Source organism: Dipodomys spectabilis, unplaced genomic scaffold (genome assembly GCF_019054845.1).
Source record: "Dipodomys spectabilis isolate Male_0828 unplaced genomic scaffold, ASM1905484v1 ptg000024l, whole genome shotgun sequence".
NCBI lineage: Eukaryota > Metazoa > Chordata > Mammalia > Rodentia > Heteromyidae > Dipodomys > Dipodomys spectabilis.
The window spans coordinates 6,068,356-6,081,624 of NW_024870701.1; the positions used below are offsets into that span (position 1 = coordinate 6,068,356).

At 38.6% G+C, this 13,269-nt stretch overlaps 1 protein-coding gene across 3 annotated transcripts in view; it reads right to left on the reverse strand.

The window, feature by feature from the left end:
- Osbpl1a (oxysterol binding protein like 1A) overlaps positions 1-13,269 on the reverse strand; it is a 244,204-nt gene that overhangs the window by 134,692 nt on the left and 96,243 nt on the right. For all 3 annotated transcript variants that reach the window (XM_042675295.1, XM_042675297.1, XM_042675296.1), the window contains exon 14: positions 7,866-7,947. In XM_042675295.1, the coding sequence (XP_042531229.1) occupies positions 7,866-7,947 (82 nt within the window). The remainder of the gene's footprint in view (positions 1-7,865; positions 7,948-13,269) is intronic.

Here is a 13,269-nt window from a genome sequence, read left to right on the forward strand (position 1 = left end):
ATCCCTTCTGAAATGGGGAAGCTGGGTCTAGCCAGTGCCATCTAGGCCACATGGTGAATGATAGGGAATTGGGCACCATCTTGTCTTCATTGTGGAGGAAGGGGAAGTCCCACTCCCAGTTGATAGGCATGCCTGAATTTCTAGAAATAGGGGCAGGGACTTGTATAATAGGTTACTGGATCTGCCAGTCTTGGGTCATAAACTCTCAAGAGCCCTGTGACCCTGCCCCCTGACCTGACCTTATTTAGGCCCAGACTAGCTCAGGCACGACTACACTATTGCCTTGTGTTCCTGTATCTCTTGTCTGTCCACTGATCACCATGGTATCCCACTTCGGCTCTCATTAGAGTTGATTTCATTCGTTGGTACTGTTTTTCTACTCTTTCTTTTCTCTCCTGCTCTCAAGACTCAGTTTTCTGACAGTAATAAGGGTATTCAAGGGACAACAGGTCTTTGTGACAAGAGTCTACCTGCAGCCACTGGCTCTCCTATTAAGACGACCAATTTGACCTTTCAAAATGTGGCTTCTTCTGTTTTTTGCAACTCAGATTTACCTTACAACACTTCTTGCTCTGCTTATTTTTAAGAGTCTTACTTTTTCCTGAAGTTGGCCTGGACTACAATATACCTATTTACACTTACTGCTATAGCTGGGATAATAGGCACACACATCACTATATGGAGATTTTTCTGCTAAAAATCAATACTTTTTTGCCCAGGTTGGCCTGGATCCATGATCAATTCAATCTCAACCACCTAAGTATGTAGGATTACAGGTGTGAGCAATTAGACACCAGTGACATTTTTCCTTTTTGAACATGTGACCTGTTACCTTGAACTGAGCTTGCCCAGAAATGTTTACCTTAAGGGCAAGTCAGGAATATGCCTGCCCATATATATATATATATATATATATATATATATATATATATATATATATATATGTATATATGTATATATGTATATGTATATATGTATATATGTATGTATATATGTATACATATGTATATATACGTATATATGTATATATATACATATATTTCCTTATGATTCTTAGTTGAAAAAGAACACTGCTTCAAAATAACTCCAGTTCTTTACTTATTGCAAATAATAAATCCACTCACTACTCTTTTATCTCCTGGTTGTGCCTACTGGCTTTGCATTTACCAAGATGAGATGTGAACCCCTAGCTTTTCAGCTACATAGAGGTACTTACTTCTCTAATCCTCCCTCCCACAAGTCCTGGGACAAGGTCTCCCATTTGCTCCTACAGTTTAGACTGGGGTCTTAAAACTCTGGTTTAAAACCCACCAGAAGTCCAAAGGAAAGTAAGGTCAAGTTACAGTTTGTAGTGTGCAAAGCTCAACAGAGAGCAAACCAGTTTATGTGGAAAAAGATAGCCTCTGTCCAAAGGGACCTTCTGAAGAAGATGTGAGGCAAGTAACTGAGAGACCTTCCAGGACGAGTGATCTGCATATTAGGGACCTGAGGCAGAAGTATTCTATTATGTTTAGAAAATAGCAGGAAGGCCTTGAGGGAATAAAGAGGCACAAGCCAGGATAACTAGGAAATGAGGACAGAAAGGTCCAGGGGTTGTGGGACTTCTGCAAGTCATTAGAAGTACCTTATCTTTGCATGGGAAGTGAGATGATTTGGAAAACCTTGAATAATTTAAGCACAGGTCAACAACCACAGATGTCTCAGAAGGCTCTCTGGGGCAAGGGCTATGGAGACAGGGTGCAATCTGACGGGTGAGAGGTTCTTTACTAGTTTATGTGGGAGACTATGGTGGCTTGGGCCAGAATGGAAAGAATAAAGGTGATGATAAATATGTTCACTCAAAGTCCAGGATTTTGAGGAAAGAGTTTACAGTATTCTCCATTAAGGTATTTTTCTTTCTTGGTAATTTGTTGTTTTCTCTTTGTTTTTTGAGACAAGGTCTCAATTTGTAGCCTAGACTGGCCACAAAAAAAAATCTCAGATCCTTGCACTTCATCCTCTAGAAAACTGAAATCACAGCTGTGTACTAACAGATAGAACTAGCAACAATCTTTCCTAGTTTCTTTAGCTAGGGAGGATTCACAATACACATTTAAAAATATGTAATAGCTGGGCGCCAGAGGCTCATGTCTGTAGTCCTAGCTACTCAGGAGGCTGCGATCTGAGGATTGAGGTTCAAAGCCAGCATGGGCAGGAAAGGCCATGGAACTCTTATCTCCAATAAAACCAACAGAAAATTGGAAGTCGCACTGTGGCTCAAATGGTAGAGCACTAGCCTTGAGCTGACAGTGCTCAGGTCCAGAGTTCAAGTCCCATGACCACCACAACCAACTATATGTGTGTGTGTGTGTGTGTGTGTGTGTGTGTGTATGTGCGTGCGCGCGCGTGCCCATGTATGTATTAAAATTATCATGTATCGCTCATGCCTATCACTCCAGGTAGTCAGGTGGTAGAGATCAGAAGGAAAGGACAGCCTACACAAAAAAAGCAAAAAGTAAAAAAACCTCATCTCAACAAATCAGGTATGGTGGTATGTATCTGTAGTCCCTGGTATGAGGTCACTCTCAGCCAAAAACTCAAACCCCTACTTGAATAATAAAGCAAAAAAGGGCATAGATCAAGTGGTAGAGTGCCTTGTTTACCAAGTTCAAGGCCCTGAGTGCCACTACCACACAGAAACACACACACATACAATTGACATGTATGGTAAACATCTTTTTGGAAAGCAATTTAGCTATATGTATCCATTATTTTTCATTAAGAATTCTAATGTAATGATGTAATCAAATATAAATGCACAGCCAGGTTCTGGTGGCTCACGCCTATAATCCTAGCTATTCAAGAGGCTGATATCTAAGGATCATGGTCCAAAGCCAGCCTAAGTAGGAAAGTCCATGAGATTCTTATCTCCAATTAATCACCAGAAAACTAGAAGTGGCACTGTGGTTCAAAGTGGTAGAGTGCAAAGTGGTAGAGTGCTTCAAAGTGGTAGAGTGCAAAGTGGTAGAGTGCTAGCCTTAAAAACAAACAAAAAAAAGTGGTAGAGTGCTAGCCTTGAGCAAAAAGAGCTCAAGGATAGCATCCAGGCCCCATGTCCAAGTCTGCATCTGACAAAATAAATTTATATACATACATACATATATACACATAGATAGATAGATAGATAGACACACACAACACTGTTTATAATGCTCAAAACCAGAATACTATATAAGTGTAAATTTAGGGATGTATGGAAGAATGGATAACATGGCCTTCCACTAAGGCAGAGCACTGGTGGCTCATGCTTGCAATTCTAGCTACTCAGGAGACCAAGATCTTAGGACTGTAGTTTGAAGCTAGCCCAGGCAGAAGAATCTATGAGACTCATATTTCCAATTAAGCAGCAAAAAATCAGAAGTGGAAATGTGGTACAAGTGGTAAAGTGCCAGCCTTGAGCAAAAAGGCCAAGCCAGAGTATATAGTTTCACTGCATTAAGTTCGTTCTTGCAATCCAGCATCTCAAAAAGATGATTTGGCAGGAACTGTGTTATCTCAACCTTGAATTATGTGTTGATAATGCCAAATAAACTTTGACATTTATGGTATAGAAAAATATAAAAGTTTGACATAAAAGTAGTATTTCGACAGGGAACTAGTCCATGGAAGTCTCCAAATGCATACTTTATTAAATAGCTTGTAAGATTCAAGATTTTTCAACAGAAGCAACATTATGAGCTAGGCACGTGCTTATAGTAATAGATCTTAGGGGGCTAAGACAGATCACTTGAGCCTACAGAGTTTGAGGCTAACTTGGGCAATAATAGTAAGACCTCGTCTCAAAAATTAATTAATGAACAAAAAACACTTTCAAAGAAGTAATCTGGCAACAATAATGTAGTACTTCAAAAACTGTGAATTGAGAAAGTTCTTTAAAGTCTTCTAATTCAACTTCCTCCAAAGACAAAAATGTAGGCAAAAAAAGAAAAGGGTAAAAAAGAGCTCATCTCAACAAATCAGGCATGGTGGTATGTTATCTGTAGTCCCAGCTACAAAAGGAAGGACATAGGGAAACTAGAAGGTAGGCTCCTGCCATAAACTGGCTGTAATACAGAGCTGAACAAGTATGACAGAAATTTGAGTAAGAAGAAAAAGATCTGGGTCTTAATATGATTTTGCTAACAAATGAAACCAGAAGATCTGGTACATTCCACAAACATTTTGTGTTTTCATCTTTCTCAAGATGAGTCATTGGCAAACTATGTAAAGCAGTTTGGAGCAGGGTGTGTTTCTATCAGTTTCCTTCAAGGAAACTCAGGTATAAGATTATTTTATACAGGCCCTCACATTAGCCTTCATTATTTTCAACACCCCAATTCCATTCTTGAAATTAACTCCATTTACTACTAATGCAACATGCAATTTTATTTACGTTGATAACAGTAAGAAACCTTTTTTTTTCTGCCAAGGGCCACTTCGATATTTCTGGGGTTTTTTGTTTTTTTTTGAGTCCAGTCGTGGGGCCTGAACTCTGGGCCTGGGTGCTATCCCTCAGCTCTTCAGCTCAATGCTAGCGCTCTACCACTTGAGCCACAGCGCCACTTCCGGCTTTTTTCTTTTTGCTTATGTAGGTGCTGAGGTATTGAACCCAGGGCCTCAGGCATGCAAGGCAAGTGCTCTATCACTGAGCCACTTTCCCAGCCCCACTTTGATATTTCTAACATTACTCATGGGCTACACAAAAACTAGAAGATGGCCACGGTCAGCTGACGAGAAGCATATGAACATAACATGTCTGGTCTATCATATACAAAATGATTTTTCAGACCTTGCATGGCTCATAGGTCAGATGCTTCCCACCCCTGATACACAGATCTTTCCAAAAATAACCTTGATAATGTTTGTGAGATAACTCCTTAAATATTTGAACTCATTCATCAGACATTAACCCAGTAGCTAAATTCCACTGAGTTTTATTATGGATATATAAAATGGATTTGTCATATCACGAAGTAAAACACCTTGAAGCTTCCTAAAGAACACATACCAAAATGAAAAACCATGCAGGGTGTAGGTGGCTTATGCCTGTAATCCTACTCAGGAGGCTGAGGGCTGAGTTCAAAGCCAGCCCAGACAAGAACATTTGTGACACTCTAATATCCAATTAGCCACCAGAAAACCGGAAGTGGCTCTGTGGCTCAAGTAGTAGAGCACTTGTCTTGAGCTGAAGAGCTCAGGGGAAACACTCAGGCCCAGAGTTCAAGCCTCATGACAGATCCAAAAAACAAACAAACAAACAAAAAAAAACGAAACCTCTGGTGACACTCTAATGTATTTCTCTAAGCAAGGCTGATTTATTACCAATCCCTCCAAACTAGGTTGTTCAAATTGCAAATATAGGCAAGCAGACCATCACTGACAGGGAAGTGGAGATATAGTTCAAGTTATTTTCAATGGAGTCTCACAAACTACTCAGCCTATGCTGGCCTCAGACCTCTACTATGCAGATTTTGACCTCCTAGTCAGGAGGATATACAGGTATGAGCTACTAGCAACTAGCTATTTTAAAAATACATCAATAGCTATAGTTGCATAACTCTGAATATATTAAAGATGAATGTATACAAGGATGAATTTTGTTATATAAATTATATCTAAATAAAGCTATTATTTTTTAAAGACTGAAGAAAGAAAAGTGCTATTCTTAATAGTCAAGTGATGGAAACAGCCCAGATGCTCTACAATAGATGAATGGATATAAAAAAATGTAGTACATATACACAATGGAATTTTACTCATCCACTAGAAAGAATATGTCATTCATAGGGAAATAGACTGACCTAGAACAAATCACATTAAGTGAGGTAAGCCAAGCTCAAAGTGACAAACTACAAATGTTTTCTTTCATATGTGGAAGCGAGATCTAAAATCTTAACGTGATAACTTATTGAAAGCTCTAGGCATTCACATACAATCAGACTAAAGGAAGATATCCTTAGGAGAGGAACCCAAAAACACAACTCCTCTGAATGTGTAAAATACTATCTACTAAAATGAAATCTAGGAAATGGACACATGTTTTTGATGTTGTTATTGTTGATGTTGTTTGCTTGTTCTGGGCTTCTGTTGTGTTTTTATGGGGAGGGGGGCAAAGAGGAGGCATGGTAAACAAATGCAATCATGGTATTCAATATATACTATGTAAAAAATGAACTATGAAACCTGTGTGAGGATACTGGGGAAAAGCAATGAAAGGGATGACATTATCCAAGAATTGTACTCATTACCTGCCATACAGAATTCTGTACAACACCTTAATAATAAAATTACATGTTTAAAAAAGAATTGCTATTGATATGAAATATATTCCAGACTGCAGTTAATCAAAATGACTTAAGTAATCTTTCCCAAAGTTATCATCATTTATAAAAATTAATTGTTGAAAAATAAAAAATTTGTTAAAGTAATGTAAAAGCATGCCCATGACACATCTGGGTAGATAAAGCATATTTATGCTCATTTTTCTGTATCCCCAGGAGCATATAAACTGAAGTTATATTAAGGCAAACAACTTCCCAAAAATCTGATTAACATAAACTCAAAGATAACTAAACCAGTTATATTTGAATGGAATAATTTGTATGCACATCACTTCCAAAATCTAAAGCCAACTGTCAGGAGTTCAAAGTCTGAGAAACAGTGTAATTTCTATAATTTAGAGGACTAAATTTTTTTCTTAGTACTTCAACTTGATTGTTAGATATATCAACTCTTGGTAATTCAGGAAAAATGTAAATTGAATCAGGCATCAGTAGTTCATACCTGTAATCCTAGCTACTCAGAAGACTGAGGTCTGAAGCTCTTGGTTCAAAGCCTGCCTGGGTAGGAAAGTCCATGAAGAAGACTTTTTTTTTTAAGGTAATGAGCAGGGGGGTTACAGTTATACAGATAAGGCAATAAATACATTTGTTTTTAATCATTATTACCCCATCCATCTTTATCTCCCATTTATCCCTCCCTGCTCGCCTCCCCAAGTTGTAATGGTCATATCTAACATAGTGTCAAGTAAGTATCAATGTTGCTGTGGTTCATCCATTGTTCTGCTGTTTCTGTTGATTCCCTTTCTCTTTCACATATTGCATTGTCTTTTGTGCAAAACACGAGGTACCAAAAAACTAAGAGAAATGAAGAAAAAAACAATAGAGAAAAGAAACTATATACAAGGTCTAATGAGAACCTCCTGTTTCCATAAGTTGGAGTTCATGGTATCGCCAATTATTCACAGAAAAAGCCAGAAATGGCTCTGTGGCTCAAGTGGTAAAGCACTAGCCTTGAGCAAAAAGGAGCTCAGGTACAGTACCCAATCTTGCAGTTGGGTCCCCAGGACCAGAAAAAAAAATAATACCATAATAATGTAAATTGAAAATATAGTAAATTACTACTAAAAATTAATAGATAAGTTCCAATATACATTTCCAGAATCACAAAAGGCCAGTGCAGGAAAAACAACCACTACCAAGAAAACTGAGGCTCAGAGGTACTATTCAAAGTAACACTTATGAGTGGCAGAGCAAGGATTCATTCTGACTCCCTAGCCTTATAGGACCCATAAGGAGAATTCCCATTATGCGGATCAAATGAAGTTACTACCACCAAATACTAACATTAATTTTTTATTTTTCTTAAAAGAATAACAACACTAATTAACAAAGGAGACATCTTTTGGGAAAAGAAAGTTTCTAATAGCCTTTTATAAATTTCAAAACTGTTTCATCCACTATTAAGTAAAAGCCAAAAATTTCCTAGAATATCCAGTCAAAATAACACAAAGTCTACCACCCACAAGGAAGGATTAGGTTAAAAGAGTGGATCTTGTTTTCCTTTACCTTTAGCCATGTCACATTCCTTAATCATTTTAAGAAAGCTGGAAATTTCCCTATCAAGTCTCTGTTGACATGTTTGTGCTTTCTGGAAGGAAAAAGAGAAAATTAAGATAAACCAACACGGGACTTACATTACTTACACTTCATTGTACATAACAAAACTTTGAATTAGAGATTGATACACATAATACTTATTCCTCACAGACATTAAAGATACAGAACTTCATTAGAAACTTAATAACATTTTAATTAATGAAATAAATTAATAAAAGCATTTAACTCCAAACATATCCATTATCTGTAGCTATCACATGTAGATACCATTGTCATGAAGCTATCACACAAATGCATTGATCAACACCAGTATCCTGTATATAGCCATATGTTCATGAAGAGTTTAAACTTCTAAGATTTGATCAGATTAAATTCTTTTAAGAAATTATAAGTATCTTTGACTCTGGAATTACAGGAATGAGCTATCATGCCTGGCTAGAGAGATACTGTCTTTAGAAGTCAAACCTTATGAAAAGTAGATAAAAGTCAAGTATAAGAAATATCTTTCCTTCAGTCCTTAGTAGAAAGAACAGCACTGGAGGAATCTCAATTCCAAATTTCCAACTCTACTACAAATCCATAGTAATCAAAACAGCTTGGTACTGGCACAAGAACACACCTGAGGAACAATGGAATAGAATTGAAAATCTGGAAATGAACCCACAGACCTATAGCCTCCTAATCTTAGATAAGAGAGCTAAAAAAATAGAATGGAAGAAAGACAGCCTTTTCAGTAAATGGTTCTGGCAAAATTGGTTAAATACTTGTAGATAACTAAAGCTAGATCTATATATATCACCCTGCACCAGAATCAACTCCAAATGGATCAAAGACCTCAAAATAAAAGCAGACACCCTGAAAACATTACAGGAAGGAATGGAAGAAACTCTAGGGCTCCATAGCACAGACGGAAATTTTCTTTTTGGGGGGGCAGGGGAGGGGGGGTCTGGTTATGGGGCCTGAACTCTGGGCCTGGGCGCTATCCCTCAGCTCTTCAGCTCAAGGCTAGCACTCTACCACTTGAGCGATAGCGCCACTTCTGGCCTTTTTCTTTTTGCTTATGTGGTGCTGAGGAATCGAACGCAGGGCCTCAGGCATGCAAGGCAAGCGCTCTACCACAAAGCCACCTTCCCAGCCCCTGAAATTTTCTTAATAGAGACCCAGAAGCACAACAAATCAAAGAAAAGTTGGACAAATGGGATTGCATGAAACTGCAGAGTTTCTGCAAGGCAAAGGACATAGCTAGAAAGATCAATAGAAAGCCCACAGACTGGAAGATCTTCACTAGCCATACAATGGACAAGAGTCTCATATCTAAAACATACTTAGAACTCAAAAAACTAAATCCCCCAACAACAAATCCTCAAAGAAACAATTGCCCGATTAATAAATGGGCTAAAGACTTAGAGACTTCTCTGAGGAGGAAATAAGAATGGCCAATAGACACATGAAAAATGCTCAACTTCTCTAACCATAAAAGAAATGCAAATCAAGACAACATTGAGATTCTACCTCACCCTATTTAGAATGGCTATAATCAAGAAATCTAGTAACAACAGATGCTGGAGGGGATGTGACCAAAAGGGAACCCTACTGCATTGTTGGTGGGGTGTAAACTTGTTCAACCACTCTGGAAAGCAGTATGGAGGTTCCTCAAAAGACTCCACATAGAGCTCCCTTATGACCCAGCAATCCCACTTTTGGGCATTTACCCAAACTATCACAAACAAGGTCATATCAAAGCTACCAGCACAACCATGTTTATATCCCAGCATTATTCACCATAGCTAAGATATGGAACCAAACCAGATGCCCCTCAGTAGATGAATGGATCTGTCTACCTCCGTCAAAAAGAATGACATTGCATCATTTGATAGGAAATGGAAAGACTTGGAAAAATTATATTAAATGAAGCCAGGCCCAAAGAAACATAGGTACTATGGTTTCCCTTGTTTGCAATGACTAGTACATGTTGAGGACAAGCAGAGAAGGTCAAAGGCTACGTACATATGACCACATGAGATGTTAAGCAAAATTTACCCCAAGACAGGGACACAAGTGGTTTTTTCTTTCTTGTTAGTGCTTTTAATGTACTTATAATGCACTATGTGATTCTTCTGTATATTCTTCCCCCACTATATAATCCCTGTTTTCATTCGATTTGATGCTAGTGTCCTGCATCTTGTATATATATTTTTGTAATTTACAGAGGGGAAGGGATATTGTAGAACACTTAAATGGGGATGCAGGTTCACCCATTGTGTCAATGACATGTATAGGACACTATGTTGAAAACAAACTTTACAATGTTGAGGGGCAGGGAGCCGTTGGAGAGGTGGGGAGGGAAGTGATGGTAGAGGGAAAACAAAGGAGGAGGTAACAATGCTCACTATGAAATGTACTCATTACCCTACTCATGTAACTGTAATCCCTCTGTACAACATTTTTACAATACACACGTACATACATAAAGTATTTTCCTTGCAAAGTTCTATAGTTAGATTTCTTTTTTTTTTGGGGGGGGGTCCGGTCGTGGGGCCTGAACTCTGGGCCTGGGCGCTGTTCCTCAGCTCTTCAGCTCCAGGCTAGCACTCTACCACTTGAGCCACAGCACCACTTCCGGCTTTTTTCTTTTTGCGTATGTGGTGCTGAGGAATCGAACCCAGGGCCTCTGGCATGCAAGGCAAGCGCTCTACCAGTGAGCCACCTTCCCAGCCCTATAATTAGATTTCTAAATGCAAAGAATCTGATGATTCAAGTTGCATAGCAGCTTAGTGCAGAAATGGAATTACAGGATGAAAATCAATGTCTGGGCTGAGAAGGTGGCTCAGTGGTAGAGTGCTTGCCTTGTATGCATGAGACCATAGGTTCGATTCCTCAGCAGCACATAAGCAGAAAAGGCCGGAAGTGGCTCTGTGGTTCAAGTGGTAGAGCGCTAGCCTTGAGCTGAAACGCTAAGTGAGAGCACCCAGGCCCAGAGTTCAGGCCCAACGAATGACCAAAGGAAAAAGAAAAGAAAAGAAATCAATGTCATCCTGATGTTACTTTTATATAGTTTCCTTTCAGAGAAGTGGAAAGCATAAACAAGAACACCTAATTGTGAATTTGCTGGACTACGACATTTGAAAATATTTATTCTGAGAACATGACCTGATAAATGTTAGAAATACATTGTTACAGATAGAATAGAGTTAGCCTTACGAAGCTTTCCAGTTTTTACTCTTAATCTCCTATCAGAAAACATTTTGTCCACCTTCTAAATTAAACCTGCTTCAGCCCCACTGCACCAAGGTAGCACAAAGTAAGCACTCTTTTCTCCTATTTCACCTTATACATTTTTTAGTACTTATGAAGCTCAGCTCAACCATAGCCGAATTATTCATGGTATCACATTAGTGACAAACATTGTTCTCTTTTAATTTTGCCAAACTTTTTGAGAGTTAATAACTTAAAAATCTAATCCATGCTTATTTCTGGAGAAGGGGAACATCTATACCATGCATTTAAAACACCATAAAGAGACCTGATAATTGGTCTTTTTTTTTTTTTAAAGATACAGCTGTGAACACTGGTAGAAGACAGGGAAAAGGCCTATCTGGAAATAAGCACCAAATGCATCATTCATGATTAATAAGAAATCATCATTCCCACTCCATACATACTTAATATTACTACTCATGTACAAAGCAACATTACTGTTCTCTCTCTACCTTCCTAGAGTAGAAGTCCACTAGATATAAAAGCAAGCTGACTTCATTTGCAGACCTTGGATCTGAAATACAGAGAAGAGCTCCTGCAATTATCATTAAAGGTAGCATCTTACCTTGGGGGAGGGGAAAAACAAATCGTTTAAATAGGGATACAGGTGGACCCATTGTAACAATGAGATATACAAGTCGTTATGTCAAAAAATGAACATTACAATTTTGGCGGGGGAGGGGGGGCGGGGAGAAGGGATAGGAAGGGGAAACAAAGGAGGAGGCAACAATGCTTGATAAGAAATGTACTCATTATCTTGCCCATGTAACTCCTCTGTATGGTATTTTCACAATTTAAAAAAAAAAGGTAGCATCTTAATGATCATCCTCAAATACCCAAATCACACTCATCTTCCTGCAGTATGTTCATCTTATAGCAAAAAAGAAAAAAAAAAGCTTCCCTGATCAATGGTTTCTAAAGGTACGTAGTAATCCAGGTGAATGGCTCATGCCTGTAACCTGAGCAAATGGAAACTTGTAATTTAAGCTACTTTATAATCCTAGCTACATGGGCGGCCAGTCCTGGGCAAAAAGACACCATCTGGGGGGGGGGGGGGGGGCGGAAACTAAGCAAACATGACTGAAGGCACGGTGAGAGGTCCCAAGTTCAAATCCGAGTGCCACCAAAATATATATATATATACTTTTTTGTGTGTGTGAAAATACTGTACAGAGGGGTTACAATTACATGGGCAAGGTAATGAGTACATTTCTTATCACGCATTGTAGCCTCCTCCTTTGTTTCCCCTTCCCATCCTCCCTAAAAAGTCAGAGAGGAGTCAGTCTACATACAGCTTTAAGTCAGGTACAACAGTTGCACTAAACATTAGTGCCATTTAACTGTCACTAAGAAGAACAGAAAATGTTTTGCTCATCCTAAATTAAGCCTTTTTCAGCCTGAATGCACCAAGGCTGCAGATGTAAGCACTCTTTTTTCCTATTTCACTTTATACATTTTTAGTACTTATGAAGCTCAGCTCAACCATATTTGGGGAGGTGAAGGAGGACATGAGGGAGGCATAAAAATGGAGGGAGGAAGAGTGAGAAAACTGTGGTCATTGTTTCAATGTACTTTATGTAGAAATTGAACTACCCAACTTGAAAATAGGGATGGGTGGGGGGAAATGAGAAAGAACAATGACTTATGGAATTATAATATAGGGGAAAAAAAGAACAAAGGTTATGAATACAGTAAAATAGAATACTATCCCAAATGTAAACTTGTTCAACCACTTTGGAAAGCAGTATGGAGGTTCTTCTAAAGACTCTATATAGAGGTCCCCTATGACCTAGCAATCCTACTTTTAGGCATTTACCCAAATGATCACAAACAAGGCTATACGAAAGCTACCAGCACAACTATGTTTATCACAGCATTATTCACCATAGCTAAGCTATGGAACCAACCCAGATGCCCCCCAGTAGATGAATAGATCAAGAAAATGTGGTCTATGTATACAATGGAATTCTATGTTTCATCAGAAAGAATGACATTGCTCCATTTGTTAGGAAATGGGAAGACTTGGAAAAAATTATATTAAGTGAAGTAAGCCAGGCTCAAAGAAACATAGGTCCCATGGTCTCCCTTATCTGCA